The following is a 25,650-nucleotide window of genomic DNA, read 5'->3' on the forward strand; positions in this document are numbered from 1 at the left end:
AGGTGAAAAGAAGTTTTTCATGTTTGCAAAACAAAACCAACTCATGCAACAGGAAGTTGCCGGAATGAAGGGCAATGTTGATTTCCAGGAGGGCCAACCAGACCCTTGCAGAAGGCTGGCCTCAGCCTTCCCTCTCCCTGGTTCCTTTCTGAATGTGAGTTGGGACAAACAAACAAGTTATGAGCTTGCTCTGTTTCTCATTTGTGCAACAGCGGATGCTACAGTTTTCACGAAAGGGTCTGATGTGATTGACAACAACCAGATCAGGAGCGAGAGGGAGAAAAGGGGGCCCAGTGTCTCCCTGAGCTGTGTCAAGACAGTCCACGGTCACTGAAGCAACAAAGAGACCAGCTTTTCCCCAAAAAACATCAGGAAAAAAATAGTCCGAGGAATTGTGCTGGGGTTACAGATGGAAACACAGCTGCAGCAACTCGGGGGTACCAACATATACCCCAGGTAATTTGCGGTACAGTCAGGCAAAGTTCTTACTCTATACTTGACACCCCTCTTCCAGGAAAACACAGATGCTGGCTCCGATCTTTCCCATATTGCTGTCAGATTCAGATTATACACTCAGGGTGGAGAAAATGTATTGCAAACCGTGAAAGGAAGCATGAGAAAGGAAAGGGGACTCTAGTAGGCTACAAGGTGGCCCCAAGGACATGTTTCACATCAAATTCCTGGACTCTGCGAACGTTATTTGGAAAAGGTCTTTGCAGACGTAATTTAAGTTAAGGATCCAGAGATGAGGTCATCCTGCCTTATGCCGGTAGGTTCTAAATCCAGTGACAAGTGTCCTTGTAAGACAGAAGGAGATTTGAAACAGACACAGAGAAAGCCGCGCAAAGATGGAGGCAGAGACCGGAGTGAGAAGCCACAAGCCGAGGAAGGCTGAGGCTACCAGAAGCCGAAAGAAGCAAGGAAGGTCCTCCCCTAGGACCACGGGAGGAGTGTGGCCCGGCCAACACTCGGTTTCAGATTTCTGGCCCCCAGAACTGAGAGAGGATATATTTCGGTTGTTTTAAGCCACCCAGTTTGTGGTCCTTTGTTACCACAAACTAATACAAGGACCAAACACAGTGCACACTTCAGCAGCCCAGCAAAACCTCTGCTTCCCTGGGTGTCATATGGTCACACGCCAGACGGTCACTCTTCAGCTAAGGAGCAAACAGTGGTGTGTAGGCCACACACAGTGAACAGACAAGTCACCTCAAGCTGGGCAACTTGAAGGCCACGTCAGACCCCTGCATCAGAGCAGTACCTCCTCCAGCCCAGCAGGAGGCACAAAGCCAGAGTCAGGGGCCACGCTGGCCGGGTGGCAGGGCAGAACCACACACCACTCGCGTGCTGCCCGGGGCTTGGTTCAGCCCATGCTCAGTGGGGATAAGTGCACCACAACCCGCCTGAGAGCCAGGCACCAGCAGAGGCACAGATGGTTACCGGAACCCACACTGGAGCGAGACTCGTAGGTTCCAACCCCAGCCCCTCTCGCTGGCTGCAAGACCTCACACAGCTCACTCAACCTCTCTGGTCTCAGCTTCCCCATGTACAACTGGGGAAAAAAACAGATCCATAACTAGGAATAAAAGGTCCTCCTCATACGGTCATAGAGTCCTTAGGACCAAGGCCGACGCACAGCAAATTCCATGGATGTGTTTGCTGTAGGCTTTGTTATAGCCCAGAACTGGAAAGAACCCAAATGTCCATCAACAGGTGAGCGGAGAAGCAGCCTCTGGTACACCCATACCACAGAACACCACTCAGCACTAAAAAGGGACGAACTCTTGATTCGCCCAATGACATGGATGGATGGCAAAATACTTTAACGCTGAGTGAAAGAAGTCAGATTTAAAAATAAAAGAGCACGTACTGATACTGTTTACATAAAAATCTAGGAAATGCAGATGAACCTACAGTGACCCAAAGCAGATCAGAGGTTACCTGAGGAGGAGAGAAGGATTACCAAGCGTCACAGGGCAAGTTCTGGGGGTTACGGTATTTCCTTAGTCATCTGTGATGGCTTCAGTGATGGTTTTAAGAATGTCAAAATTTGTCAAATTTGTCAAATTTCAATATGTGCAGTGTACTGTACTTCAACAAAGCTGTTAAAAAAAGACTTCTGTTAAAGGGAGAGCAAGAGAGAAGGAATGGAGTGACGATTGTGAATGAGTAACGATGGGCTATTTCAGGAGGGTCAGACGGAGCGGCCCCTCGCTGTGCCTGGGCCGTCTCTGCACTCTACAGGCCTGGCAGTACACGACTGAACAACACAACGACAGGCCACGCTGCTCACCTTCCCGAAGAGGTGAGACATCACCATGTCTGGAAGGGCTTGGGTCCATCCGGAGATCTGGGAGGACAGAAACAGGGATTAGAAAGCCGGCGTTCTAGTAGCCGGACAAGGTCAGGCCAATCCCACTGCCCTGGGGGCGGAGCAGCAGTGTGGGCTCCCTGGCACTCAGGTCTGAGGACGCCCCTTTGATGGGAAGGCGGTTACCTGTCTCCAGTTACTTACTTACTGAACCTGGGGCCCTGGAAGGCAGGGTCATCGATTCCTTACTCTCAGAGCCCGGGGCACAGGAGATGCGGAGAAAATGCATCTGAACAAAGACCCCACGTACTCCCAGCTTTTTCAGGCCTCAGTTCACCAAGTCCTCGGTAAAGGACTTCTAAACACACACTGAGCTCCCAGTCTACATGCCAGCATCTGCTTACCTCAAACTATATCACCCTCTAGATTTTCCCTCTTAAGCCAGTTTCCTCTCTCTGAATATACTGACCTTCTCTTCTCTACCTGCTCCTACTGACAATCCTAGGTATACAGCAGGAGCTCCATAAATGCTAGGCATACAGCAGGAGCTCCATAAATGCTAGCTGTGCAGGAGAAGCTCCATAAATGCTAGGTACACAGTGAGAGCACTGTAAATGCTAGGCATACAGCAGAAGCCCCATAAATGTGTGTTGGCCAACTTGAGTGTCAGGCAGGAACCCATAGGGGAGAGAAGCTCTAGACCTGGGGGACCTAGGCTGACCCATCTGCCACCTCCCGGCTGTGTGGCCCTGGGAGGGTAGCAGAGCCACTGGACCTCAGACCCCTCATCTGTAACCAGGATGCCAGGAGCTTCAGAGTCACAAGGCCAAGGTGAGGGTTACACACGGCAACTACACATGTCACAGGATAAGACCCCAGTGCCTGACACACACTAGACCCCCAAGAGAGGTCTTCCTCTTCCAGGGCTGGGGCTGGAAAGGAAGGATACGGTGCAAATACTAAAAACCCCCAAACAGCCCTCGGGCTCCACTTTAGCCAGTGGTCAACGTCCCAGCCCCCACGTCTGGCTCAGAACAGCTACCAAGAAGCCAAACTGGCCAACTGCAGTGCCATTGCCTTTGCTGGAAAAAAAAAACAACCAGGGAGTGTGTTCTGCTTCTGAATATCACGCCGGTGGGAGGAAAGGGCTCCCTCATCCTGGCGGAATGTTCCAGGAAGGAATGAAATATCACAGTGGCCAGGATGGGGTGGGAAGCAGGGGGAGGGAGACCCCTTCAAACCCCCTGTCCCCAAGAGCCGTCCCAAACTTGGCAAAAACACACTTTCAAAATGAGAAGCCAGGATCACCCCGGCTTGAAAGTCTGTCCTGTTAGAGTTGGAATGGTTTCCCCCTCTCCTTGGCAAATACTGGGGCCTTTATGAAAAAAAACAATCATCTTTTTAAAAGATAAACAAGGAACCCAGCCAGAGCACAGCTTCCTGAGACAGCTCGGGCCCTTTCCCCAGCCAGGGATGTGTCCTGCTAGCTCTGCATTCCCAGACCTGCAGTGCTTGGGTCTCGGCGGGCATCTGACACCTGCTGATGGAGAGACGGGGCCGGCGGTGAGCCCAGCTCAGAGGTGATTCCAAGCACCACAGAGCCCAAGGGATCTTGTTTGGCCCCAGTTCTCCCACTACCTGGCTCTGTGCGGCCCTAGGCAGCTTCCTAACCCCTGCGACCCTCAGTCTCCTCCTCTGTAAAATGGTTTTAACAATCCCCACTCCTGGAGTGATTGAGGATTGAATGAGGTCATGAAGGTATAGCCACGGAGAGTAGAAAGAGAACTCGATAAACATTCAACACTTGTTAGCTAATTATTATTATCGTAAAGTTAAGTGGCATAGAATCAGTACCAGATACGTTATTTCTTTTTCATTAATAACATGTAGGTGACTGGGGTGACAGGCATCTGTCTTGTTCATCTTTTTATTCTCAGCATCTTGATCTAAGCCCAACATATGCTAAGTCCCCAGGCTGTCCTTATCAAAGCTGGCTCGGGACCCATGTCCCACTGGTATTGCTGGCTTGGACAGCAGTGTCCTATCGAAATCTGAACAGCACATGGCTGAGGTCATGTTCACTACTCAAAGCCAAGCGGAGGAAAGCTGCCTTCTTTGCTGGGGGTGGTGAAGGGGTGGGGCTAGGAGAGGTCTCTTGCATTTTGTGCTCCAGGCAGAGTCAGGCACACCTGCCCCTCTGCAGACTGGGACACCCCTTGCCCGACCCAGGCCCCCAGCCGCACCTTGGAGGCGGCCCAGTCCATCCAGCCTTCCGCACAAGGGTTCACGTTAATGAGGACGAGGCCCTCCACCATCTCAGGGTTGTTCAGCTGCAATTGGAGACACGAAGTGAGAGAGACAACTTAGCCATCTGAGAGACTGTGAACTTTAAAGTCAAACCAAAGACTGAGAAAAGTACCAGAAGAGGACCCGTGTAGACCCCCAGAGCAGGCTACTGCTCTCGACACTGCCCCCCTTCCAAAACTGAGGTTCCAGCTTAGTAGACACTAAATGGGGCTCCTGAGAGAAGGGAAAGAGGAAACCATAGGAGAAGTAGGAGCACATGTGCTTGGCAGACCTACGTGGGACAAGTCACTTCACGCTGCTGCCCCTCAGCTTCCCTAGCTGTGAAATGGGTACAACATACCATGGCCCTCATAAATCAGACAAGCTAATCAGCTCTTCAGTAATCAGTAAGAATTCTATTACTTCTCAGAGATATGGAGACAGAGACCTAAGATACAGTTGAGACCTTATTTTATCTGCTCAGAGCCTAGACAGCCAGACCATTTTGTATTCGTGCCAGCATGCCTAACCTCTAGCAAAGTCCAGCAAATAATAGCCCATCAGATTACATACAGTTGAACAAAATGAGCATCACTGCATTTTGAAACAACCGTTTGGTAAGGCTCCAAAGGACCCAGCAGCACCTGACCGGGACCCCTAGTAACGTAAGTGACATCTGTCATGGTAGCACCTACATCTCTGATTAGCTTAGAGTTAGTCAGGGTCCAAGAGTTCCCTGACTACAAAACCTGTGCAGCTGTCACAGAAGTAGCCCAGTAGAGTACTCAGTGACATGAGGACCCGGCCACAATCACCGCGAACCGAGCGAAGATGATGATAAAAGCACATGTCTCGTGTGGCATTTCAGCGAAGGGAAAGAGCTGCTGGTGTGTACATGAGTGCACACCCACACACCCCATGTGCATATGTAACTCTGGACCACACACCCCGAAGTGCACTGTGGCTCTCCTTTGGGAAATGGAATTATGGCTCATTTCTTTTTCCCTTTGGGGAGTTTTTTTTGGTGCTTTTCTAATTTTCTTCCTTAATCTTGAATTAATTTTCTTTAAAACATATATATATATTGTGCATATATATAGAGAGAGAGAGTTGTTTTTTTTTTTAATGAAAGAACTCACAGCAAATCGAGTGAGGATGTAGGCACCTGCTCCGGTTCCCATGCCAATGATGCTTTTCAGTCTGGAAGGAGAAATAAAAGTTCATGTCCCAGAAGGAGTGAGCGATGGGAAGCGCCCTTTGAAAACCTTCCCCGCCCCTTGCCCTGAGGAACCTCATCTCCCCAAGGGTGTGTCGTGGGCATCGCTGAGGGTGGCTGGCAGGCTAGACAAAGTGGGACCACGCTGCCGTACGTGCCCTGCAGGACCTGCAATGCATCATGCTTTATGTCTGGACAGAAGACCATGACCTTGGAAAGACTCATGCCTTTTCCTCACTCCTCGCCCGACCGCGGCCAGGCTCTGACAGCCCCGCTGTCATTTCCGGGAAGGCCTATTTACCAAACTGCTTCTTCCCGCTCTCCAGCTTCATTTTGGATTCTAAAACTTGGAATGAAAATGAATTGGGCAAGAACATGGAGGTGTTCTCATCGTACAAAAGGCTCCACTAAGAGGTTTCCTTGAGCCCTGAAGAAATAAAGGCCTGGAGGGAGACGTTAAGCGTTCAGGCAACCCTATTCCAGAATGTTCCATGGGAAAGAGAAAGCAATAAAAGAAGAGAGGCTAGGAAAAGATGGGTGGAGTGGCTGTCATCGGGTGATGGATTTTGACTCAAGGAGAAAAGCCCAACTTGCAAGAGGCAGACGGGAGTAAAGAGACTGCATGAAAAACACTGTCTGCAGAGTATAACAAGCTGATTTCTTCCCTGATCTTTAAGCATTAACCTAGATTTCAGTGCTGGGGCCAGATCAAGACCCCAGGAGAGGCAGAAGCTAGAGATCACCCTTCTCTGCAAGCTGGTGGGGGAGTGGATCCCTCACTCTTACCCAAACTGGTGAAGGACTCCGGGCAGCATTTCCGCCAGCTGGTCCATGGAGGGGTACACGTACCTTGGGAGAGGCCATGCAGAGGCAGTTAACAAAAGCCGGGACCTCAGCGGAAATGAACAGTGCAAACGAAAAACACTTGATAGGCGGAGACCGTGCAACAAACCGCCCCGTGCGCCCAGACTCCCCAGTCTAGTCCCCGCCCGTGGCCCCCATTCCGAGCACCCCACCGTGTACACAGCCTGCTCCTCTGAGCAAGGATGCTCTCCAGGCCAATTCCCCCACCTTTTACTTTGTCAAGTGACCCTTTACAAACCACTTCCTATGTTCCAGGTCCCACAACAAGCGTTTGATGAGCATTGTAAGCTCATTTAATCTTTACGACTAGTCTGTGAGGTTGCTATGATTTCCCTCATATAAAGATTGTGAATATCATTAAGGCTAAGAGATAAGTGACTTGGCTTCGCAGACAAGCAGGGATTTGGAGCTCTCAGGATTTCAAGGCCCATGTACTCACTTACCTTCCCAAAGGAGGCACCCTGGCAGCCCTCCCGTGAAGCCCTCCTGACCTTGGGGAAGCCCCTCCCTCTCATCTCCTCTCCCCAAGAGATGCTTGAGAAGAAGCCTGGGAGACAAGGCAGAGAAGGCAAGCCACCCTGATTGGCTGGACACAGTGGCTTCGGGAAACGGATACCCAGGGCGGTTTTAAGGCACAGGGATGCCTCGACTCGCACATCTTCCGGGACCACTCCTCCTGTTAACAGAGGGCTGGGGGAGCTCCTCTCTGTTCAAAACTGGCCCATGACAGCAGGTACCGAGGAGGGTGACAGTGAGGAGGACTCACACTGGGTGACCAGGGAGCCTGCAGGCTGCCTGGGTCTGTACATTAAGGCGAGGGCTTCCCCTCGGCAGGAAACAAGTTTCCCATCATCCCCTCCTTAGCAGGGCCTGGAAAGGGTCTCCTGTCCCCACTGTGCCCACCTTTCCAATGGGGACAGCAGAGGCCGCCTCCCAGGCTGGATCCTTCTCGGCCAGCAGGTGCTCCTTCCAGATTACCTACCATTTCTAGACTGGCTCTCCTCTTAGCCTTTGCACATGCTGTGCCCTCTGCCTCCCCAGAGCAAGTGTATGCTCACCTCCCTCGAATTTCCAGAAGGAAGCCCTTCTGGGGGCCTTTGCCCGGCCAGGTGCCTACAACCCTAGCCAGAGTTCCCACACATTTTCTTTCCCATCTTCCTGGAAGGAACTCGATTTGTCCTTTTCACCAAGGTCTTGGCTGTCATCAGGGAGTCTGGCCCGTTTTATGGAAAGCGAGTCCACACGGCACGCTGTTAGGAGCCAGCTCCTCCGAATGCCCCGTGATCCTGGAGGCAGGTCCCTGGGGGAGCCGTCAAGATGCCCCACAAGACCCACTCGGTCTAGGTGCTGGGGGGAGGGGGGCTGACGCCCACTAGAAGGCATTCCACAACGCCGACTTTGGGGCTCAGGCAGGCAGGAGGGAGTCCCTTCAACAGAGGAGCTGTTGGGCCTTTCTCATGCCAGGCTCCTGGCGAGGCAACGGGAACCCACGTGAGCAGAGCAGACACGGTCCCGTGCAGGAGCCGGGGGGCAAGTCAGCAGAAACAAATACGCGTAACTCATGACGGTGGCGACCACCGGGGAGGGGAAGGTGCTGAGAGCGGGAGGCTGAAGCAGCGAGATCTGTTCTGACCAAGCGGAGGGCTTCTTGGAAGACGTGCCATTGAAGGGGACGTGGGCGGGGGGGAGCTTGAGGACTGAAGGGTGTAGGGAACGTTCTAGGCTGGGGGACCAGCATGTGCAAAAGGGAGAGAGCCAGGAAGGCCCCGGTTGGCGGGGCTACACATCGACGAAGCCGTTGTCTTTCTGAAATGGCCACGGCTCGGTTTGGAGCCAGCAGCCCCCAAACGGTGAGAGCTGGGGAGACACCTAACTCCACAGCTTCTTTCCTCACTGCTCTTGGGGGGTGGGTACACAGCCAGCAGGCGACAGGGTTCTACCCACGAGGCCCCATGTGTAGAAAGCTGACTCCAGAGCCGGGAGTGACCCGGCCAGGGGCCCCATCCCTGCTTTGCCGTCTCAGCCTCAGGATGGGGGCGTGCACCCTGGAGGGCCCAGGAGACCCCTGACCACGCCGGGCCCCGCCCAGACAGTGGGTCCCACCAGCCACACGCTGGAATCGCCTGGTAACTTAGGGGAACGAATACCCTGCGCCTTGGCCTCCGGGTCAAGGGAATGAAAATTTCCGCGAGCAGGGCCCAGGTTTCAGAATAGTTTTAAAATCTCCCCGTGGGGAGCTGAGAGTCACTGGGTCACCCCAAGTCTTTCAAACAATTTGTCCAAACAAAGATGGATATGCTGACAGACGCTTAATCTGCTGCTGTATTAAGAAGCTTTGAACTCTTTTAACGTGTGTCTGGGCATCCCTTCCCTTCCTCTCTGATAAAGATTAATGATTAAGGATGATTCAGAACACTAACAAAAAAGATCTCTTTGTGCTACCGAGAAGGCCTCTTTGACAGACTTTAAACCCAAGAACCTGGTCCCACCTTGGTTGGATCACAGCACGGTGAGGGGCCTCCGAGAGGTCTGCCACCCCCACGTGACCCTGACTGTCCAGTGCCCTCGGTAAGCTTGCCCCCAGCCTCACAACGAGAGCTGAAAGTCCACATCAGCCACGCACTGGGGAGGAGCAGGCAGTGTAGACACCCGGGACCAAGGCAGCCTGATGTTCCAAAGAGAGTTGGAGTCTTAGAGCCAGCAGACTGGGCTCAAACCCGACACCCGCCCCCGCAATGAAACCAGCTGTGCGAGCTTGAGCAAAGCAGTTAACCCCTCCATGCCTCAGTTTTTCCATCTAGAGAATGGAGCTACCAGCACCAGCCATGTAAGGATTAAACACAAATGACATTTGTAAATAAAGATGATTAAGTCTGGCCCACAGGACGTACTTCATTTTTTCGTCTCTATTTTTCTTCCCAACCACAGGACGTACTTCATTTTTTCGTCTCTATTTTTCTTCCCAACCTTCTAGATCTTTCTCCTAACTATTTCTTCTTGTCAAGACCCTCTTCCACTTTAGTCCTGTCCGGGCCATGTACCCCTAGTAAAAAGCCCGACTAGCTGGGCTGCTGTGGTGGGGTGGGGACAGGGTGTCTGGAGGGGTGAAGGTCGGGGAGCTATTGATTGATGGTTATGGGGGTTCCGTTTAGGCTAATTAAAAGGTCCTGGAGATAATGGTGGTGATGGCTACAACACAGTGTGAATGTATTTAATGTCAGTGAACAATACACTTACAAATGGTTAAAAACAGTAAAATTTAGCTTATATATATTGTATTACAATTAAAAAAGAAACCTTAAAAGCCTGACTAATGCCTCCTCCCACCACCTGTTCCCACCCTGCAGGGCTCTCCTTTCCCTGTCCTGGGGCCCGAGGCTCCCTCCTCTTACCCCGTGGGGAAGGATGCCGCACTGTCCTGCTGGCCGGGGGCGTCCACGTGGCAGACAGCAAAGTGCTGGGTGATCTCCTGCATGTCCTCGGAGTTGAAGAGGGGGTTATAGCAGGTTTTGTCTGGAGAACAGGCACGGGAGAGAGAAGAGGAAGAAGTTAGGAGAGAATAAAGTCTGTATTCATTCTGTTGGTTTCATGCCTACACAGCAGGGGGAAGGAACTTTCAAGAAAGAATGGCTACATTTTCTTTCCCACTTTCCTCTGGTGATAAAAGGCAAGAATAAGTCATGAGGCAAGGGAGTGGGTGTGGAAGTGGAGACGGTCAGTAAACTCTCCTGCCTATGCTGGTGGATGACATAACCTTCCAGGCAGCGCTGGGAGGGGATCCCATTCCAGCTCCTGCTTCTTCCCCCAACAGTCGTGGCCGTGACGGTCCTCGTATGAGGTGGGGTTGCCCCACTGACACTCTCTTTCTCTCTAGGTGTCCTAAACCCTCACCTCAGGGATACTGGCCAGGGCACACAGGATTTTCAAACAAGGAGGACCACTCTTAGGTGGGCTTGGACGACCCTCCTAATCGCTGAGGCAAAGACGGCCAGCTGCTCACCGAAACACTTCCCTTTTCTTCCAGGACACACTTCTGGACTACATTTCCCAGCCTCCCTTGCAATCAGAGGCAGTCGTGTGATCAGATTCTAGCCAATAGCATGTGAGGCTCCCCATTTCCTCATAACACCTGCCACCCAATCCTCTAGGTTTCTCTCCTCTTTCTTTTGTGACTGCCAGGTGTGGAGGAGCCAACAGAACCCTCAGAGGCTCCAGGGGACGGTGGAGTCACAGCTAGAAAGAGCCTGGGTCCCTGAATCACCACATGGAAGGTGTCCCACAGAATGTCCACTGAGTTGTTACAGGAGTGAGAACTAAACATATATCATGTTAAGCCACAGAGGCCTTGGGTCTGTTGTTACAGCGCTCACTGTACCCTAACAATGGAGGAGTAACACCGCCAAATGCAATTCCATATCCTCATCAGAGTCGGTGGAATAAGGTGGTATATATCAAAGTACCCAGCATCGGATTTGGTACATGATGGTTACAAGGGGGCATATGGGGGGAAAAGAGAGAGAAAAGAGAAGTGAGAGTGAAGGAGAAAAATGGTTTTCAGTGACTGACATCCTTCGTAGCCTCGCGGTATTAATAAGCTGTTGGAAAAACAATGTCATTCAGTCCATCTGTTAATCAAAAATCGAGCAAGCATCCAGCTCGCAATAAGCACTGGACCGGGAAGGGCCACAAGCGCCTCTGAATCATCACAGAAGCATTTCTGTTCTGTGTAACTGTAATACTAAGTAGATCTTGTTCCAGTCCCATTTGTTCCCACATTTGGGAACACTTCCTGGTCATCTTAAGAATTCGCGATCTACACATCCATAGCAGCGGTATTCAGAAGAGTCGAGAGGTGGGAAATCCAAACTCCCGTTAAACGAGCACAGACACACAGAACGCGGTGTATCCGTACAATGGAATATCATTCAGCAAAAGAGGATAAAGTACTGATATGTGGCACAATGCGGACGTACCTTGCAAACATGACGAAAGAAGCCAGTCACGAAAGACCACACGTTGTGTGATTCCATTGATAAAATATGCCCAGAATGGGCAGATCTTAGAGACAGAAAGTAGACTAGTGGTGGCCCGGGGCTGGGGGGTATGGGAGACTGGGGGGCGATAGACAAGAGGACAGAACTTCTTTTCAGAATAATAAAAATGTTCTAAAATGGATCCTGCTGAAGGTTGCACAATCCTGTGAAAACACTAAAAACCACCGTAGACCTTCATTAAAGGCAGTCACTGTCACACAGACTGATGGTGGAGGACTCCTGAGTCCCCAGCATCTCCCAGCACCCAGGCAGTGCATTCCGGGCTCGTCCAGTCTGTGGCAAGAGTTCTCCCCAGAACAGCTCCAGGAAGTCCCGGCAAAAGAAGATGAGGCAGACTCCCTGCCAGCCGCCCTTCCTAGCTGTCCTCTCCTCCAACCCTGGCAGACACCCGCTCGCCCAGGACACGCGGCTCCTCGGAACTTACGGTTCATGCCAATGTCGTGGTAGGTGAGGATGACGGGTCGGTTCCCCTTGGGGGTCCCACACAGTGTGACGTGAATGGAGCCATGCAAAGTCTCGATGTCCTGCTCCTGGGGAGAGACAGACAGACGGGCCTGTCATGTGGGACCCGCAGTCACGGTGTGGCTGGAATTACAGCCTGCAGACACCCAGCGCGCGTCTCACTGCGGTTGGGGGAAAGCTCCTAGTTTGGTCGTGGGAGCACTGGGCTTCGGGTGGCAGCTCTCTCTGGCCAGAGAAGCCACTCTGAGAAGCAGAGACAAAAGGGGAAAGGGGTACCAAGGAAGCACCCCGCCATCCGTTAAGGTCAATGGTTGCCAATCTGAAGAACTCGGCTCAAAAATAAATACACCCCAATTTTCAGGTTCCGCCTTGAGAGCGGGAAAACTCAGTATCTGAGTTTTGAACAAAATCCCTCTCCCTTCTCCATCCCAGGCTGAGAGATGCTGGGGCTTCCAGGCATCCGCTCTGAAGACCCCTGAAGCATCTCCCAGGCGGCCGTCGTGCTTCTGCGAAATGGGAAGAACAATGGAACCTCAGGGGGAAGGGTGAGTGCTTCGTGCCCGGGCCCATCCCCAGCACAGGGGTCCTCCTGGGCTACCTGCCTTATCCCCCCAACCAAAGCACAGAGGCCCCCATCTCCCCAGCCCTCTCTCTCTTCCTCCGAGTGCCTGCTCACTCCTGCCTATACAAATGCTGGAAAAATCCGCAAACGGTGGGGCAATGGTCCAGCCCCCAGGGGGGACCACAGATCATCTGCTGGGCGGAGCCCTGGCCCTGAAGCCACCGTGGGAACAATGGTTCACTGTGGGGACCGCATTCTCTATTGTCTCCTCAGCTGACCCACAAGGCGCCCTCTAAAAATAGGCCAGGCTGGGCAATGTCCCCACCAGCCTGGGGCATCAGGGTTCAAATCCAGGCTCTGCCTTCCCCAAGCCCTCTGAGCCCCCGGAGCCCCATCTGTAAGACGGGAGGGAGCTGACCACCCCGGGTTCTTCAGCAGAGGAGATAAGCCTGGTGAGGGATACAGTCGCCGGCGAGATGGGGCTGCGCGGGACACGGGGGCAGGGGGGTAATGATGCGCCTGAGCCCCACCTTGGTGGCAAGTGTGGGACGTCTGGCCCTGGCTGGCACCCAGGATGTGTCTAGCAGCCCCCAGGGGTGGGAATGGGTAACAGATGCTGACTGATCTCTTTGAAGACCTTAAAATGATAAAGCCGTGGGACCAGAGCTAAATGTGTCCAAGAAGGAAGAGGCTGCCTCTGTCCTGTTTACTATGACATCCTCGGGCCCTGGCACAGCTCAGGATCTGCTGGATAAAGACCTGACACTCGCATGATCATGGTAAACAGAGCTTCTCTAGGGAGTCCATTAATCTATTTTGGGTTCAGGCTCCACTCTGTCCCCTAATTGGCTGTGAGGGTGTCGGCAAGCTCTCTCCCCACAGAATTCCCAGGACTGGTGTGAAGTCTCCCAGGATTGGCACAAGCCCCCCGGAGCACTAACGCTTCACCCCCACGAGGCACTACAGAAGTGCTGTGACCATGGCCCGCGGCCTCACACCACTGCAGACTTCAGCCTGGGCCTCAGAAGAGGCATCAGCTGTGGTTATCCTTATCTGGAAGGATAAAGAACCCAGTCTCAGAAGCTGGAAGTGGCCTGGTGTAGGTGTACAGGTGTGGCAAGGTCGCCGAGATACAGGGATAATATTCGCTAAGTGCCCACCAAGAGTCAGGTGAGCTGAGCGAACCCATTTTCCAGATGAAGAATTCGAGGTGACCCAGCCCCCGGCCAAGAGCACACAGCTTGTAGTGTGAACCAGGATTACAACCCACGTCTGCTGGGCCCTCATGTGGGTGTTGGCCCCCATCAGCCGTCCTCTGAGTTCTGTGTCCACCTGCCCACACGGGGAAGAGGAGGGAAGGCAAGTGTGACCTTCCTCATGCCTGAGACCCACTCCTTAAGTCACCCGCGCACACGCACAAGGTCCTCGGCTGGCCCTGGGCCTCTCTCTCCACTGGCCCAAACCAAGAAGGCTGGGTCTGAGACTGGATGGAGGAATTAAAGCTCTCACAGACACGTCCCTTTGTCCTCTGCAGTCCCAAAGGAACATTCTGCCCTTCTGTCTCCGTGGGGATGAATCACCCAGTGTCCTGGAGGGAGGAACCCACCCGTGTCCCCCGCGTTCTCCCAAAGAGAGGGCACCCAGGGACCCAGAACTGCATGGTCCACTCCCTGTGCTGATAGGGGAAAGCCTGTCTCAGGGCTCCTCAGGGGTCCCCCGTCTGGCTAGAACAGTGGCTGGAAACACTCACAGAACCCGTCCACCACCCAGACCGCCCTCCTCAGCTCTTCCAAGTTCAGAGCCAGATCTCAGGAGTCCGGGCTCACAGGGGTCTGATCCAGCCAGGGGCATGCAAGAAAGAGAAGGCCAGGCGGCCTGGATTTTCCTCTCACCTCCTCTGGAAGAGTCTAGAAAGCCACTCTCTCAGGGGCAGAGGGGAGGGCAGTATGACGGCAATTAGCATCGTATCTGGCCCTGCTCTGAGGATTTTACATCCACTCTCCCGTTGAACCCACACAACAACCCCACTGGGTAACACCTGTCCGCACTTCAGATGAGGAAACTGAGGGGAATTTGCTCAAGGTCACACAGCTGGAGCAGTGCGGCAGGATCTGAACCCGAGGCCGTCCAAGTCCAAAGCCTGTGCTCTTTGCTGTCTCCGTTTTAACACTCTGTGCCAGGTGCCCCGTGAAGAAAGAAAACTTTTAACATGCAACGTGCACAGTGACTCTCTAAAGAGGGACGCAGGAAGTCAGGTCCCCACTGACGTGCTATAGATTGTTTTTTATCTCCCCAGCATCTCCAAAACCCAGTAATCCACGGGGCAGGTGCTGGGATACGCTGGTACATAGAACAGAGAAATAACACCTGCTCCTCCCACACTCCCCAAATACACATCTGCCCCCAAACTGCAGGCACGTACAGTAGGCGTGTCTGACTTGGAACAGCCTCGGCACAAACGTCACTTCCTCGGGGTGGCCCCTCCTGCCACCCACTGTACACAGGACACATGGTTCTTGTCCTCTTCCTTGTAGCATTTACCACAATGGAACGTATCTGGTTCTTAGCCGTCTCCCCAGCCTGACTGCAGATTCCCAGGGAGAAAGGCTTGCTCTGCCCTGGAGAAGGTGCTTAGAGATTTACACAGTCTACACCACCTGTAAGCTGGTAAGCTGTGAAACGGCACCGATGCCTACTGTCTACACTGCCTGTAAGCTGGCAGGTGGTGAAAACAGAACCTACCACCAAGTGGTCCTCAAAGATTTCAGCTCTTCGGCTGCCAATTCTGGCTTGAGAGCTTTGTGAGCTATGGCAGACTATGTCGCTGGGCCTCCCAGACATTCGTTGTCCTCTTCTTTACAACAAAATTCCCAGCAATGTGCCTGATGAAATTCTCTCCTTCCACATCTCCCTTGTAGCCAAGGATGGTCAGAAGATTCAGTTCGGGCCAATGAGATGTCAGCAGAATTTGCTGCAGCTCTGAGGAGAATTCTTTTAAAGACTCAAACTTGGCCTTTTAATTTTTCTTTTTCACCCTTCCACCTGCTTACTACCTGGAACATGGATGAGATGCCCAGGGATTCAGCAGCCATCTTATGAGCATGAGGACAAAAGCTACACGCCCAGGGTGGCAGAGCAGGAAGCTGAAAGGAGTCTGAGACTGGGTGATATTCACAGCCTGCTGTACCAGGCCTTCTGGGTCAGCGAAAATATCAACCATTTCCTTGTTTAGGGCACTGTTTGTTGGGTGATATTAATTCTAACGATACACCCACCATGGGACCTTGGCCAAGTTACCGGACTTCTCTGAGAATTCCTCCCCTCAGCTGTAAACTGAGGTCAGTAACAAAGCCTTCTGCTTGTGGAGATGCTCCCAAGACTTTTAGTAGGGACTGGAAAGTGTTTTGGAAATTGCAGCGTTTCCCTCCATGCTGGCTGTTACAGATGCCGACCCCAGAGACGATTACTGTGAAGCCACAGGGACTAGTCCCCAGGGTTTAAGGCAGCTGGTTGGATGATCTAGGAGAGCTCTGAGACCAGCTGCTGCACCTCCCTCCATAATCCGCCTGCCCAGCAGGCCCCAGGGAGACGCTGAACGCTTTGGACTCTAAGAGGATGACACACTTACCCAGGCTCTAAGTCAGCTGGCGCGCTGGGCCGCCCCTCCCCTCGGTCTAGCAAGCCTTGGTCAAGCCACAGCCTGAGGGCAGAGGGCGCCCTTTGCAACAGCAGGCAAAGAAAGCTGATTTAGGCTCATCAGATGTAGTATTAAGGCAAGGCTTGCTGAGGCAAGCAAGGCAAAGCATGAGAACAGAGGCTCCAGAGAAAAGGCCAGGGGCTTGCCCCACCACCAGCTTTATGTGCAATAACCCCTCCCCCCATCTTCCTGGTCCATCTCCTGTGCCCTCAGTGGGGGAGGGGAGGCCTGGCTGAGCCACTGGTCTCGTCCTGACCATTCAGTAAGGAGCACATGGATTATGAAGACTGACAGGGGACGGTACGTGTGCGCACAATCGTATTTGCACAGAAGGGCAGCCGTCCCCTTACCGGACAAACACCATAAAGCCAGGTCTGGCCCCGGTGCTCTTAGGACAGACATTTCACAGATGGCAAAAGCCAGCCTCCAGGGCTGAAGCCTAGCCCCCAAAGCTACACAGCTGCAGGTAACAGAGTTAAGATTCTGGACAGGCCCTCGGGCCTCTGAGTCCTGATACCTGGCCCCCTGGGACACCTAGAAGAGAAGAAGATCTCAAAGGGGCCAAGCTCCCTCCGTTTCTCAGCTTTCTTTAATGCTGCCATCACATGGAGAAACAGAAGAGTTAGAGTCAGGGAATGATCTGTAGCGGGGGAAAGGGTACCAGCCTGGGAGTACAGCGGGAAGCTGGAACCCACGTGACGACGGCGATTCTCCAAGCAAGAAAGAATCAGGAGGAAAGTCTCTCCTGGATTAGGGAAAAGCGGAAGAGTGGAAACAGGGCCATCCCCGGAGCAGAGGGAGGCAAAGGACGCCTGTGTGCTGAGTCTGATGCTGTGTTTACGTCACAATCGTGACACCCTGGGGACAGTGCTACTACCCCCATTTTTACAGGGTAGAAGACTAAGCCCCCAGGAAGTCAGGTGACTACCCAAGAACGCAGGGCTAGCAGCGGGAAAGCTGACCTGAACCCGCTTCTGTCCACTGTATCTATTTTGCAGCACCAGGAGATGTGTGTCTACACTAGGTCAGCCTGATGGCCTGGGCTGGACCGACCTGGGAAGCCCATCGGAGCCCCATCACGGGGACGCTGTCGGGCGAGGTGCTCTGTCCCTTCCACCAGGAGGGCATTCCCAGGAAGCCCACAGAGGAGGGCAGAAGAGGCAAAGCCTCCCTTGGCACTGACCCAGATGCGTGCCGCTGCCATCTGTCGCTCGGAGTTCGCTCTAAGTCCCAACGGCTTTCCCAGAAGTGAGGCTGGGGGCAGGCGGGGATGGGAAATGGGTTGAGGACTTCCAAGACTCCGAGGTCTTCCCACCTTCAGTCAGGGGGCAGGAGGACAAGAAGCAATCGTGTGCCAAGAAAGAAATGCGCAAAAGGTCACCATTTCCATTTTCCCTGTGAGCTGATCTGCTTCCAAGAGACGGGAAAAAAAAGTCAGCACCCACACGATGGGGATCAGACGTCCCCTCCGGCCCAGCTCCACCAGACTGGGAGCTCCAGAGCAGGAGCCAGACCCCAGGAGACCCTCCGGCCCACTGCCCCTCCTGCCCCGGCCCCCTCTGTCCCCTCCACCCAGAGGGCCTGTGGGTAACATCAGCTCATTGCCCGGAGATCCCTGGTGAGCACACAAACACAGATTCCCATGGAAACTGAATCAAATCAAACCATCCAAATAACTAAAGATCCAGGTGGAAGGAATTAGAAATAGCACCAGGAGAGGAGATTTGGGGCCAAAGGAAGTTACCCAGCCCTGAGCGGGGAGTGACGAGCAGTGGACTCTGCTGTCCCCACGCTGCCCTCCCCCCCCCCACCCCAGTTATATGGCCTTTGGCTCCGCACTGAGTCAAGCGTTGCCATCTATCTCATCATCGTGTGACACTGGGCAAGTCCCTTAAACCCCCGTCTCTTCAGCGCGGTTGGCAACAAAACCTCTTTTAAAGGGTTGTTTTGAGAATTAAATGAGATGATGCAGGAAGAGAGGGCAGCACAGTTTCTGACAAACAGCTGACGCTCAAGATACACCAGCTCTTACGACTCCCACGGTTTAGTATGTATCTAACAGTCAGATGGACCAAACTTAGGACTATCTCAATAGTACCCTTTGACGAGTTTCTTAACATCTCCAAACTGGTCTCTCATCTGCTAAGGAGAGTATCATTTCCCACCTTGGCAGGGAAGCCCTGAGACAACGGGTGGGCACGCAAATACCCATTTGTTCCCTTCCCACCTCTCCCTCCCCTCAGTGGCCTTCCACCAAGTGGCTCCCCACCTGGAGCAGAAGGGGTAGGGGTGGATAATAAAGCATCTGCCAGCTCTGATATTCTTGGATTCTAGAATTCTAGCCAAAGAAAATAAACCAGAACCCAAAATACTCTCACTTTCCCCACTCATCAGATTTGCAAACACAACTGCCTAGTCTGATGCCAGAACCTTCTCTGCAGAGTCAGATCAAACCACTTCCTTCCTGCAGCCCCAGCACCTCAGGCCAACCGCCCACCCAGCTCTGTGCTCTGAGGGCTCCAGAGCCTCTCCAAGGGGGGACAAAGTAGGGTCTCAGGAGCTGCCCATCCTAAGGTGACGTCAGGCCAGAAGAGATAAGGCCGAGACGCCATCTGCTCTGGCAGCTAAGCTGTCTCCTAAGACAGCAGATCTGGAGCTGCTTCTCACTGAGGACCTCTGGGCTAACAATGTGTATTTTGATTCATGCAAAAAAAAAAAAAAAATTCTCGACCACTTTGGGAAAGGAAACGAGTCTGCCCGATTTAGTCAAAATGCTGAAGTACCAAATACTCCTCGAAAAATAACATTGGCTGCTTTTGGACACACACGGTGAGGCAGCTCAGCCTCCTTAAACTCAACTCCCAAAGCACTGCCCGGACAGGGCCCTGATTCCATGAGCCGTAAGGACCAACTAAATGAACAGATGAAAGTGGGTGGCCGTTGAGGATGTCAGTTCTCGGGTCCTTACAGCAGCTCCCCCTCAAGGGCTTGAACATAAACCCACCGTAGCACGGTTCAGATTATCTGCCTGGCCAGATCCTTTCTGACAGAAATTGCAAAGGTGACCTACTAGCACTGCAGTACACGTCGTGGTTGAGAGAGCTGATCTGGGGCAGAGTTGGGTTCGATGCGGCCCCTGCACAGTCGCTGGCCATGGGAAAGCCTCAGTTTCCTCATCTGTCAAGAAGGCATGAGGGTACAAAGTCCCAAAAGATTCAACAAAAGCCCCTGGGAAAGCCTGGGCCCCCGCCTGGCTCCTCAGAGAAGCTGAAGCCCACAGCAGGCAGGAGACTGTCGTTTTGCAGGAGCTCCCGCGTGAATCCAAGGTTAGGGTGGGTGGGAGAGTCTCCGCGCTGGTACGCTCTGCAGCCACCGCTGACCAAGGTGCTGTCAGTCTCTGCTCCCGGCCCCGTGACCCAGAGAACGTCAGCCAGCACGGTGCACGGCATCCTCTGAAGGACATCCTTCAGCGACCCACGCCCACGATTTTAGAGACTGCTGGAAATCTGGGAAACCTTCACAGATATCATGAGTCAACAAGATCTAGTAGCCAAATCTAAATGAATATAGTTTTATCCAAAGATCTTTTTGGAAACGACCTTGACAAAGTGTCGCTCGGCACGCGGATGCAGCTCAAATATTGTGATTCATTTGTAAGATAACAGCTTCCAGGAAGAATACACTTCGCCCTTCGAGGACTCAGAATCCAAGCCAGAGGGACCTCTCCATGTGCCAATGCCTCTGCATGGGTGATCGGTCCCTAATCTTCTCCTGTCATATGACTTCACAAATCACTCAGGTCTCAGTCCAATGTCACCTCCTCCAAAAGCCTTTCCCGACCCCTTAACCTGCCCCATCTCATCAACCTGCACCATCGTCTTCCAAGCCCCTACAGTAGCTGGGGTTGTCATTTTGCTGAATCCTTCATGTGTGTTGCCTCCCCCTTCTAGGGAGTCAGGAGGCTGGGTGCAATCCTAGCCCTACCCCTCTCCCACCCCGTGACCTCAGGCAAGCGACTGAACCGCTCTGCGCTCAGGCTCTCCATCTGTCAGATGAAGACAGTTCGTTGTGAGCAGTGGGAAAGCAAAACCGGGCAACACACGGGGAACGGTGCTGAGCTATTCGCTTAGAACTGAAGCCCCTGGAAAGAGGGCTCACTGCCTGTCAGGCTCACTCCAGTGTTCCCAGCACCTAAGACAATGCCAGACACAGAGCAGGCATTTGTTCTAGGAACAAAGGAATGCACAATTGGGAAAATGCATCCACCTCCCAGGACAGCTCTGGGACTCACTGGCTCAGCCCAGGCTGGGGCACGATGTTGATGAGCCGTCTCCTGCCTCCCCAGCCCCTCGCCGAGGCTAACCTCTGTGGTCTTCAGGTTGCCACTCTGCTGACGTTGAGGACGTGGCAGCCCGCCCACTCCAGCCTTAGCCACCTTCAAGTTCGCCTGCGCAGGGCCCAAACTCCTGTCCCCTGCTCTTGCTACTACCTGTGCCCGGAGAAGGGAGCGCATAACAGTGCTTGGCAAACCGTCAAGAGTGACACGGAAGCGAGGAATTATCTTCACAGAGAAGAGATAAACTACGTTTTCCAGGTTTCTTGAATGACCAAAATTTTAGCAATCTACAATAACCATAGGACCCAACAATTCCACTTTGGGTACACACCCAAAAGGACTGAAAGCAGAGTCTTGGACAGGTGTTGCACACCCATGATCACAGCAGTGCTATTCATAGCAGCAGAAGGGTGGAAGCAACCCAAGTGTCCACTGGTAGATGAAAGGATAATTAAAATTCGGTCTAGACATATAGAGGAGTATTATTCAGCCTTCAAAAGGAAAGACATTCTGACACAGGCTACAGCCTGGATGAAACTTCTCTCACGTGACATTAGGTGAAGGAAGCCAATCACAAAAGGACGAACACTGTGTGATGCCACTTACGTGAGCTACTTAGAGTAATTAAATTCTTAGAAACGGAAAGTAGAATGATGGTTGCCAGAGGCTGGGTGGAGGGGAATGGGGAATTAGTGTTTCATGGGGACAGAGTTACAGTTTTGCCAGATGGAAAGAGTTCTGGAGGTTGCCAATGGGAAGGGGGTGGGGGAGGGATGGACTGGGAGTTTGGGGTTAGTAGATATAAACTATTACATATAGAATGGATAAACACCAAGGTCCTACTGTAGGGCACAGGGAACTCCATTCAATATCCCGGGATAAACCATAATGGAAAAGAATATAATAAAGGAGTGTATAAACTTGTGTAACCGAGTCTCTTTGCTGTGCAGCAGAAATTAATGCAATTTTGTAAATCAACTATACTTCAATAAAAAAATTAATTTAAAAAATTTTTTTAGAAAAGAAAGAGTGCTGAGATGGATGGAAGGAATGGTTGCACTGTATTATGAATGTACTTCATGCCACTGGAGTGTGGACACTTAAAAATGGTTAGGATGGTCAATTTTATGTTGTATGTGTTTCACCACACACACAAAAATAAAAATTGGAAGAACTTCATGATACAGTTGGTAGAGCAGGTGTGTTATTGGACCAATACTGATTGGGAAACATCACATCAGGGCTCCCCTCTGTCACTGTCCTCTCTACACAAGGCTGGAGCGAATTTCCCCATTTCACAGATGAGGAAACTGAGGCTGAAGGGAGGTGAAGCATCTTGCTCTGGGTCAAACAGCCAAGAAAGGGCAAACCCGGCTCTCGAGTCTGGTTGAATCTGTGGCCTTGACCTTGGGGAGGAGGGACATCAAAAGGCTGCTGCAGGAAGACGAAACCACAGAGGGGATGGCTGCTTCGGTGGCGGGAGCGGGACCGAGAGCTGACATTTCAGTGACAGAGAAAGTACGTTAGTCTCCCTGCCCGGAGCCCCGCCCAGCCCAGCCCCGAATGATCAGCCAGCCCCTGGGGCTGTCACTCAAGCTTCACAGCCCCCAGAGCCCATCGAACAGCCAGGGCCGCGGCTGCCACAGCTGCTGCATCTTTGCAGCTCTACTGCCCTGTCACTCGTCTCTCCCTGTTCTCAGGAGGGTGGGAAACGACCAGACAGAGGATCAGGTGTCATCACCCTCAGCTGCCCGCACCTCACAAGCCTGGACAAACGATTCCCCTCTTTCTCTGTCCTTCAGTTTCCCCAGGTGTAAACTGAGGGGCTGGGTGAGCCAAACCTGGGACCCCTGGAGACAACCTATTCACCTCCCACTTTCCCAGAGCACCCCCATGTACCCAGTGTCCTGTGAGACAAGAGACCAGCGGGGGGAGCTCTGGCCCGGGGACGGGAGAGGCAGAGACCTCGGCCCGTGAACGGCACAGTAAGAGCACGGGCTTCCTTCCCGCTCCAACAGACCTGGGTGGGATACCCAGTCCCAGCCTCCGGCCTCAGTTTCCCCATCTGAACGATGAAGATAACGGTATCTCTGCTTATGCTGTTGTTGAGGAGTTAAATGAGATATTGGCCGGGAAGCCCTTAGCACACGGCCTGGCTCGCAGGAAGCACCATTAAACCAGCCTCATCAGGCGTGGGCAGAACGAGAAGCTCTCAGGGCTGGAAGAGGCAAGGCCCGGGGTCTGGTGCCACCTTCCTGTCACTGCAGGGGACCTCAGGCAAGTGGCTTCCGAACCCTGACTCTCTTCTTCTTAAACAAGTATAACAGAGTAGAACCAGAAGCCATGTCCCATGAGACCAAGCGCTCCTTGAAGACTGAGGTCTGTATTCTGGGTGCCGATACAGCCAGTGAAGTGATGGGTTCGGGTCCCCCAACCTTTGATGGCCTAGAAGGTGCAGGGAGCTGACAGTCTGAGTCACAGTGGGACGAACAAACCAGGCATGGTCGGTCGGCGATGGGTGGGGCTGAGTGACTAGCCATTGTCCTGGGCCTGAGCTACTCATAGCCCTGCCTCCTCTCAGTCTTGGACCCAGGGAGCTGCCCTAGTCCTACCCATCCCAGGTCCCTCTCTGTTCCTCTGCACAAAGGTGGGCTGAGCCCACCGGGTGGCCTGGCTTCCAGCTCTAGTAGGGCTGCAGGCTCAGTCAACACCACCCCGCTGAGCCCCCACCAGCAGTGACCTCAGAGGAGAAAGTGTGCCTGGAGGTCTGACCACGTTTCCTCCCACCCCCGGGGACATGTGCAGGGGGGAGCTGGTGGCTCAGGGGGTTCCCAGACCCTGGAGTCTAAGGGTCGCTTCCACATGTCCATCCATGCCTATGACCTGCATTCTTGCAGAGAGTGTGGCCTCTGCTTTCTAAGCAGTAAGCGCCGCTGTGAACGGCACTGGTGTCTGAGTTACAGCCGGGAGAGATGGGGAGGGGCCCGGAAGTCGGGAGGGCCAAGTCTGCATGACCTGGGGGCACCACTCACCTGCAATAAGGTGATACCAGAACCCACACCCAGGGCTCTTGCAAAGAGTAAATGCGTGCACTTAATTAAATTAAATTAAAGTAAAGGCGGCCTGCCTAGAACAGCGCCTGGCACACAGTAAGGGCTCAAAATCAGTCATTCTTACTGTTTTATTAAATTTACAGATGGAGGGTAAGGGAGGCTCAGAAGAGCTGAGTAACTTGTTCAAGGGCACACACCTTGAAAGGGTCAGCTAGAATTAAACCCGGTTGGCCTGACTCAAAAAAGGGGGCAAAAAAGATGCTTTTGTTCAAGATGCCATGACATCTCAGCTGTGGCCTGACTATGGCAAGTTTCACCGTCTGGGTGGCTCAGTTTCTTCATTCATAAAATGGGGAGATGCCAGCCCTGATCTGAGTTCATCCACTGCAGATGCACTGAGAGGCTGGGACAGCAGTGATGCTATAAACCCAGGGCTGATGAGTCAGAGAGCTGCTCCCGGAGGGTGAGAGGGCATCTCCAGGCTCAGCTGCTTTTAATCACAAACCCCTGGGGTGGAAATGACCTGTCCCAGCCCGAGCTGTCCCTGCAGACTGCCCCAGACGCCCACTGACAGCGAGGGAGGCGAGAGGGCCCCAGGCTGGAAGGACCTCCCTCGGGCAGGCGGCATCCCTGCCAGCTCACGGAGTCGCCTTCAAGCCAAGCCAGCACCGCTCTTAAGTAAAGGGCATGTGACGGCTGCTAACCCTTGCTCAGGCTGCCTGCTCTGGCCCTGACACAGACGCTGCTAGGAGGCTGTAAAAGCAGGTTTCATGGTCAAATCACACCGGGCACTGTCTAACCGTGCAACTGAGGGCCAGGCACGCTTAACCTCTGAGCCTGTTTCCCCAGCTTTAAGAATGGAGACAGCAATCCCGACTGCACAGCGCTGCTGGGGTTCAGTGGGGCGTCCCCTGCAGAGTTCAGGTGTCACACGTCTGGATGTCCAGGGCCTGGTGCACAGTGGTGGTGTAATAAGTGTGCTCTGAACAAGTCAGTGTTACACAGTAGGATGTGTTGGCCTCAGAGAACAAACGGCCGGACAGAAACCAACACCTCGGACACACCCCGTGGGTTCCACAGGCGCGGGTCAGGGGGGTCTCCAGGTATAGCCAGGATGACGCATAAGTGCACTAAGGCCCACACACCTTGAGTGTGATCTTCGCACATTCACCTCCCTGATTTCACCCCAGCCGACGTTTCCAACCCCTCTCCCTCTTTCCCCTTCCTTCCAAAGACAACGCCAAGATTCCCAGCCTCTGATGGGTGGTGGGCCGATCGTTGAAATACAAGATTCAGGAGGATGAGTGAGCTATTTGGGGGGGGGGAAGGGGGTGAAAGGTATGATGGAGACGCAGGGCTCAGAATGGGCCGGAAGCCCGGGCACCTGTGTGATGTGCAGGCAGAGGTCCAGGTGAGCGTGACGGCCTGCATCTGGTCTCTCCTCGGTCCTATCTTTTCCAGGAAGCCCACAAGACCCGGATGTGCTCAGGCTTCCGGCTCCATCCCCAGCACCTGGCACAGCATGGGGCCCATGCAGCTTTGGGATAATGAGTCCAGGATTTACAGTTCCTGAGGTTCTGACCCACCCCTGGGCCATGAGAGGCCAACCCACTCTCCCCAAAACTTGTTCTTGGACAGACCTTTAGATGCACCTCCCACCTAGCTCTCATGTCAACCTGGAGCAGAGATGGAGCCAGAAAACCACAGAGAAGGCTGGTTTCACTTTCCCAGGCACAGCCAAGAACGTCAAGCCTCTGCTTCCTCCATTCCCTCCCATCGCAGGGTCCCAAGCCCACTCAGTGTCTTGCC

At 53.2% G+C, this 25,650-nt stretch overlaps 1 protein-coding gene across 1 annotated transcript in view; it reads right to left on the reverse strand.

Annotated features, from left to right (window-relative positions):
- NDRG1 (N-myc downstream regulated 1) overlaps positions 1-25,650 on the reverse strand; it is a 54,958-nt gene that overhangs the window by 13,417 nt on the left and 15,891 nt on the right. Inside the window, exons 4-9 of the mRNA XM_059995221.2 lie at positions 12,156-12,261; positions 10,070-10,190; positions 6,600-6,662; positions 5,737-5,797; positions 4,555-4,641; positions 2,294-2,350 (exon numbers count right to left, since the gene is read on the reverse strand). Coding sequence (XP_059851204.1) covers positions 2,294-2,350; positions 4,555-4,641; positions 5,737-5,797; positions 6,600-6,662; positions 10,070-10,190; positions 12,156-12,261 — 495 coding nt within the window. The remainder of the gene's footprint in view (positions 1-2,293; positions 2,351-4,554; positions 4,642-5,736; positions 5,798-6,599; positions 6,663-10,069; positions 10,191-12,155; positions 12,262-25,650) is intronic.

The sequence above is a fragment of the Delphinus delphis genome, chromosome 17 (genome assembly GCF_949987515.2).
Source record: "Delphinus delphis chromosome 17, mDelDel1.2, whole genome shotgun sequence".
Classification (NCBI taxonomy): domain Eukaryota; kingdom Metazoa; phylum Chordata; class Mammalia; order Artiodactyla; family Delphinidae; genus Delphinus; species Delphinus delphis.